The sequence below is a fragment of the Cricetulus griseus genome, chromosome 6, assembly GCF_003668045.3.
Source record: "Cricetulus griseus strain 17A/GY chromosome 6, alternate assembly CriGri-PICRH-1.0, whole genome shotgun sequence".
Classification (NCBI taxonomy): domain Eukaryota; kingdom Metazoa; phylum Chordata; class Mammalia; order Rodentia; family Cricetidae; genus Cricetulus; species Cricetulus griseus.
Genome location: NC_048599.1, coordinates 89,992,306 through 89,998,530, shown reverse-complemented (window position 1 = coordinate 89,998,530; position 6,225 = coordinate 89,992,306). Strand labels below are relative to the sequence as shown.

The window sequence follows — 6,225 nt, the reverse complement described above, 5'->3', positions numbered from 1 at the left end:
ATTAAAATTTATAGATGTTATTTTATATACATTATCACATAGTTTATCATGAATGACTTGTGAGTTTATGTAGATTATTTAAAATATTTTATATTTTTTTAGCTCAGTAAATCTTAATTTCTACTACAATGTCCATTGCATGACAGATCTCTTAATCTCAGAAGAGGAAACTCTCATGTTAATCATATTCTTTTGTTATAATTATGCATTTGGGTTGAGAAATACCAATCCTATATTTCATTTCTTATCTATTTGGCACCTAATATGATTGGTTCTTTTATGCTCCCCTTAAAATAGTATCTATTCTATGGTTTGTATATTCATTCTTCTTAAAGGAAGATTTTTATAAATCTGAACACATCTCACATCCAATTTTGTATTTAATCTGAAGGAATTTTAGATCATATAGCTGGACAGTTCCTAGAGCTACAGAATATGAACATATCAAGGTTAAGTTGCCCAAAATTTTGCAGAATATTCATACAGTTGCTCAGAAATAGAATCCAGAAATCCTGACCCACCAGCACAACAATATCATCCAGCTGTTTGTTACAAACCTGCTTAAGGCAGTTTATCATTGAATTAAAACATTATTTGTAATTGATAGTGATAGTTTGTAATAAAGGAATACACATTTGTCTGACAACAGAATCCAACTGACATGGAAGAAAAGAATCAGACCATAGTGACTGAGTTTCTCTTCCTGGGGCTCACTGATCATCTCCATCAGAAGACTGCACTTTTCACCATACTTCTCTTTGTTTATTTTGTCACCCTGGGGGGTAACCTGGGCATGATCACTCTCATATTGGTGGACCCCAGGCTGCAGACACCTATGTACTTTTTTCTCAGCCACCTCTCCTTTGTAGATGTGTGTTCCTCTTCTTTCATAGCTCCTAAGATGCTGTGTGACATCTTTGCAGAGAAAAAAGCTATCTCCTTTGTGGGCTGTGCTGTTCAGTTATGGTTCGTTGGTCTTTTTGTGGGAACTGAATGTTTCCTCCTTGCTTCCATGGCATATGATCGGTATACAGCCATCTGTAAACCCTTGCTGTATTCTCTGATTATGTCTAAGAGGGTCTGTATGCAGTTTGTCATAGGACCTTATGTTCTAGCTGCTATAAACATCACAACTCATACAACCTTGACTTTTTGTTTACCATTCTGTGGTCCAAATGCCATCAACCATTTCTTTTGCGATATTTCTCCAATGCTTTCCTTAGCATGTGCTGACCCTTGGATCAACAAGATAGTGCTTTTTGTCTTAGATGGAACAATAGGAGTGCTTAGTGGTCTGATCATCACAGTCTCCTACATCTGCATCTTGATGGCCATCTTGAAGATCCAGACCACTGATGGGAGAATGAAAGCCTTCTCTACCTGTTCCTCTCACTTGGCAGCTGTCTCCATCCTGTATGGAACTCTGTTCTTCATCTATGTTCGACCTAATACAAAGTCTTCACTGGATACCAATAAAGTTATTTCTCTATTTTATACTGTCATGATTCCCATGATCAACCCCCTCATCTATAGCTTGAGGAACAAGGAAGTGAGAGATGCATTCAGAAGACAAATACAAAGGAAACAATTTTCAACAGATAGGCAAGGCCAAACTCTATTTATGCTCTGCCTTAGATATCTGTGCTAGATATATAGTTAAAAAGACACATAGAAGAAACAGGTTCTTCCAATTAATAGGTTATTTTTAGCATGTTTTACTGCCTGTCTTAGTCTCTCTGGGATGATCTGTATTGCAAAATTATATGAATGGGGTCTGAGTTCATACATATGTCTATTTTATAATAAGTTAATATAGTTATATAATAAATATTTATATAACAACAATTAAAAACACATACTAGGAGACAAAAATTAAATATCTATATAATGTTTACTGCATCAATACTTTGTTTTTGCTTTTCTTTTTATTAATAATTAAATCTATTAATTTATTATCTATCTAGATCCTGGTTTTCCCTTCCTCATTTCTTCCCATTTCCTCCTAACTTAACCTTCTTCAAACACAACTTCCCAATCCACTCCTCCTCTGCCTTCATTTGGAAACAAGCAGGCCCCTCATGGGCATGAAAAAAGCATGGCATATCAAGTTGTGGTATGATAAGTTCATTCCCCTGTACTAAGACAGAGCAAGGCAACCCAGTGTGGGGAATAGGTTCCTGGAACCTATTAAGGACATTAAGGACAGAGGCTGCTTCTACGACTAGGAGTCCCACAAGTAGATAAAGTTGTAGAACTGTGACGCATATGTAGAGGGTCTAGGTATTGCCTATGCAAATTTCCCAGCTGTCGGTCCAGAGTTTGTGAGCTCCTTTGAGTGCAGGATAGTTGTTTCTGACTAGACTTGACTAGACATAAAGACATTTTCTTGAAATTTAACCAACATGAACTTGTATCGAAAGAATGTAGTAGGGTATAGAGAGATGGTTCATTAATTCATTCTTGTGTTGTGTGATATTTTGTTTGTGTTCTGAAAAATAAAGCTTGCCTGGAGATCAGAGAGTGGAGCTAGCCACTAGTTAACATAGAGGTCTGTACAGAAACAAGACAGGAACTAATAAGGTGGAGCGGACACAGGATCTCAGTCCTTTTGGTAGGAGAATTTAAAGAAATAAGTCTCTGATGGCTGCTACTCTGCTTTTCTGATTTTCAGCTTTTATCCTGATATTTGACTCATGTTTTTGTGGATTCAGACTAATTAATGTTCACTCTTGTCCTTTCAAAGGGTTTTCAGCATCCGTATTATATGGTGCACAATCCCCTGTAACTCCAGCCACAGCAGGTCTGGTGTCTTCTTCTGGCCTCTGCTGGTACTCTACATACTTGCTATACATCCACACAGACACATGTACATAAACAGCAGCAACAAAAAGCTTCTAAAAATTTGAGAAAAACTATTTTTATGTAGGAGTTATAAATAAGACTGTGTTTATATTCATATTCACAGCTAAAATGGCAAATATTAGGAAATTCAGCCAATGAAGGGGCAGGCAGACAAATTATAGACCCAGAAGTATACATTTTTTAAAATATGTGGAAAATCTGTTCAGTGTGTTTATTTGATCATACAGTTAAGCTAAAAGCTCACTGTGGTTCCTTTTAATGTAGCTGAAACATTAGTAGTTTTCAATGTTAGCAAAGTTGTCATTTAGTGTGCACACTCATTCCTTCCTGCTGAAGGTCTCTATTCCATAAATACATTTGGGAGTTTCCAATACATATGATAGATACAACTGACTTCCAACCCAGAATAGTGTCTTTCAGAAATCTAGACCTTAGTCATAATAGTGTTAATGTAAGAAACAAAACAAAACAAAGCTGGATGTATTATTGCAATAATGTTAAAAGAAATAACTCCAGTATCCATCATAAGAAGAAAAATATACTTTCTTTGAAATGTGAAGCTAATCCAAAAATTATTTAGATGTTTAGGGGCTAGAGAGATGGGCCAGTAGTTAAGAGGGTTTGATGCTCTTGCAGAAGATCCAGATTTAGTTCCTAATGCCCACATCAAGTGCTTCACAACCACCGTAGCTCCATTTTTAGGGGATCCATACCCCTTTCTAGCTTCTCTGACACCTGAATGAATGTGGTGCACATTTAATGCATGCAGGTGCATGAACACTCACATAAATATGTACATACATATTTACATAAGATATTAATTTATTGGCTTGTGGAGAATTATTTTATACAGCCACAGGTAGGAACAACTCAAGTTGTAGATCAATACATAGCACCAATCATTTATTCCCAAAGGCAAAAATCCTATATATTGAATAAAAATTGGTTGCACGTGCATGTATGTAGAACCACCATTTTCTTATTGATGATTTCGGTATGTTTATGCTATGTCTTCCTGGATATGTTCATCTTTCCTCTCAGCTGTTAGGACTGTTGATTGCTTTTCTCCCTTGGCAGGTTGACAGCATCTTCTGATATTATATTATCCTTATTAAAATTGCTATTATTATGATGATGTGAGTATGGTGTTCTTTCTTTCCCCACACTTTTGTGGTTCTGGGAATTCATCTCAGATCCCCAGTGTTGTTATGCATCAGATCATAACTGGCTCCTAGAGTAGATTTTCCACTACAAGAATTCTCAAACTGTTTTCTAAAATAGAAGTAAGGAATACTTAGAAATTTACTCCATGAGCCCAGGATTACCATGATATTTATTCTAAATGAAGACATTGCAGGCAGTAAAAATTATAGTCAAGAAAATACTAGCAAGTAAAGTTTTACAGCATATCATAATTCACCACAAAGAAATGATTTGTCTCTTGGTTGCAAGGCTGTCTACAAGCACTACATAAAAAGTGTGAATAAAGCCATACAGTCATCTCAGTAAATGCAGGAATTGGTTTGACAAAGTTTAATATCCTAACACATTAAAAAATTAGACAATTGATGAATGTCCTTCAATACAATAATGGCAATGAATATGACAAGCCCATAGTTAACATCACATCTACAGGTGAAAAGTTGAAAACTTTCTCTGTAACGTGAGTAAATAAACAAGGATGATGACCATCATTCTTAAAGTAAAAGAAGCTTTAGCTAGAAAAATTAGGAAATAGTACTAAAAGGCATGCAGATAGGAGGCGAAGAAGGGAAATTACCCGCATCTTCTCATGATACAATGTTATACATAGAAACCCAACAAGTCCTCCTCCTTTTATGTCTATATGATCATTAATTATTTTGATTATAATCATTAATTAATTTGATTACCGTTGCAAATATGAGCATAGGTGAGAGATTGTTTACTAGAATGGGGACAGCATCTGAGTGGCTACACTTTTGAAGAAAGTGGCATATTCTCCCCAGCAACGATAACAGGTTTTTGTCGGGGGTGGGGCAATGCCCATGTCTCCTGTTAGCACTGAGGGCTCTGCTGCTTCCCAGGATTAGGTCTACCACCTGAGATCATGTTGGTGCGCGAGAACCATGCTGCTGGGGTCATATTGATCTGGGTGGCCTGTGCTTCCACCAGCAGTGGTGATGTCTGGGACCAAGCTGTTGCCCAGGGCCATGTCTTGGTCCATGGTCCTGCGGCAACAGGAGTCTGTGATGGTATTAGGGCCTATGTTATCACAAGGGGTCGTTGAAACCATGCTGTGCTGAGCCAGCCCTGCCCTGTACTGGCCCTGGTATAGTTAGTTGGTCTTGTGCCTGGCTAGGAGAGCTGGCTCCACTCCCTCAGTGGTGTTTCGGCCCCCCTCTGCCACTCCCCCACACTTGGAAAAGATGTCCCTACCCCCTCACCCCAGGCATGCACCTCATCTGGGTAGCACACTAGATAGAGCTGACCCTGAGGTAGGGGACACAGGTAAGTCAACCTTGAGTGTGTGAGAGCAGGAGAGCTTGTCCCCTCACCCCACCGTGTGGTGGCATGCATGAGAGAAAGATGCCCTTCAACCCTCACCTTTTACTGCCTGCAGCAGGTGAGAGAGCTGGCCCTGGGGTCACAAGAGTAGGAGAGCTAGCCCTGACTCTCACTAGCTACAGCACACAAGAGAGTGGGCTCTTCTCATCTGGGCAGCACAACAGAGATGGCCTTATTGTTAGGGATGCAGGTAAGGCAGCTCTGAGGGCATAAGAGGAATAGAGTCCACTATGATCCTCCTTGTCTGCTATGCAGTGGCATGAGTGAGGGAAAAATGTCCTCCCCGCCTCTACCCCTTGCTGCCCGTGAGAGGCTAGAGAGCTGGCCCTAGGGTCATGAGAGTGAGAGAACTAACACTGCCCCTCATCAGCTGCAGCACACAGGATAGCAGGCTTGAACCCTGTCTGGGCAGCACACTAGAGCTAACCCTATTGTGTGTGTGTGTGTGTGTGTGTGTGTGTGTGTGTGTGTGTGTGTGTGTGTGGCACACAGGTAAGCCAGCCCTGAAGAAGCAAGAGCAGGAGAGCTCTTTGTCTTTGATGCCACAGCACCGGATGATAAATGTGTTCCATCATGGTTGGTTTTTCACATGGATGCTGGAGAGCACAAGCACACACAGGTCTTCCTGCTTCCATTTTACCAACAACTAAGCCATCTTTTAATTTTAAGATTTTTCTTTCATTCATAGAGTTATGATAGTTACTCAATTATTTTTAAATTTAGGTATTATTGATTTTTTTCTAGTTTAATTTCAATGAGATCATAGTTTCAGTGGGGTGAATTAAATATTAGACATATTGCCTCAAGTCTAGCTTT

General features: G+C 39.1%; 1 protein-coding gene across 1 annotated transcript; it reads left to right on the top strand.

The window, feature by feature from the left end:
* Positions 1 to 661: 661 nt before the first annotated feature.
* LOC100774107 (olfactory receptor 998) lies at positions 662 to 1,648 on the top strand. Its single transcript, XM_027420946.1, has one exon. It carries the CDS (start codon positions 662 to 664, stop codon positions 1,646 to 1,648), a length of 987 nt encoding a protein of 328 aa, XP_027276747.1.
* The last annotated feature ends 4,577 nt before the right edge of the window (positions 1,649 to 6,225 follow it).

Bases quoted from the DNA above. Each gene is read 5' to 3' on its own strand.
- LOC100774107 (XM_027420946.1), top strand. From the start codon at position 662: ATGGAAGAAAAGAATCAGACCATAGTGACTGAGTTTCTCTTCCTGGGG.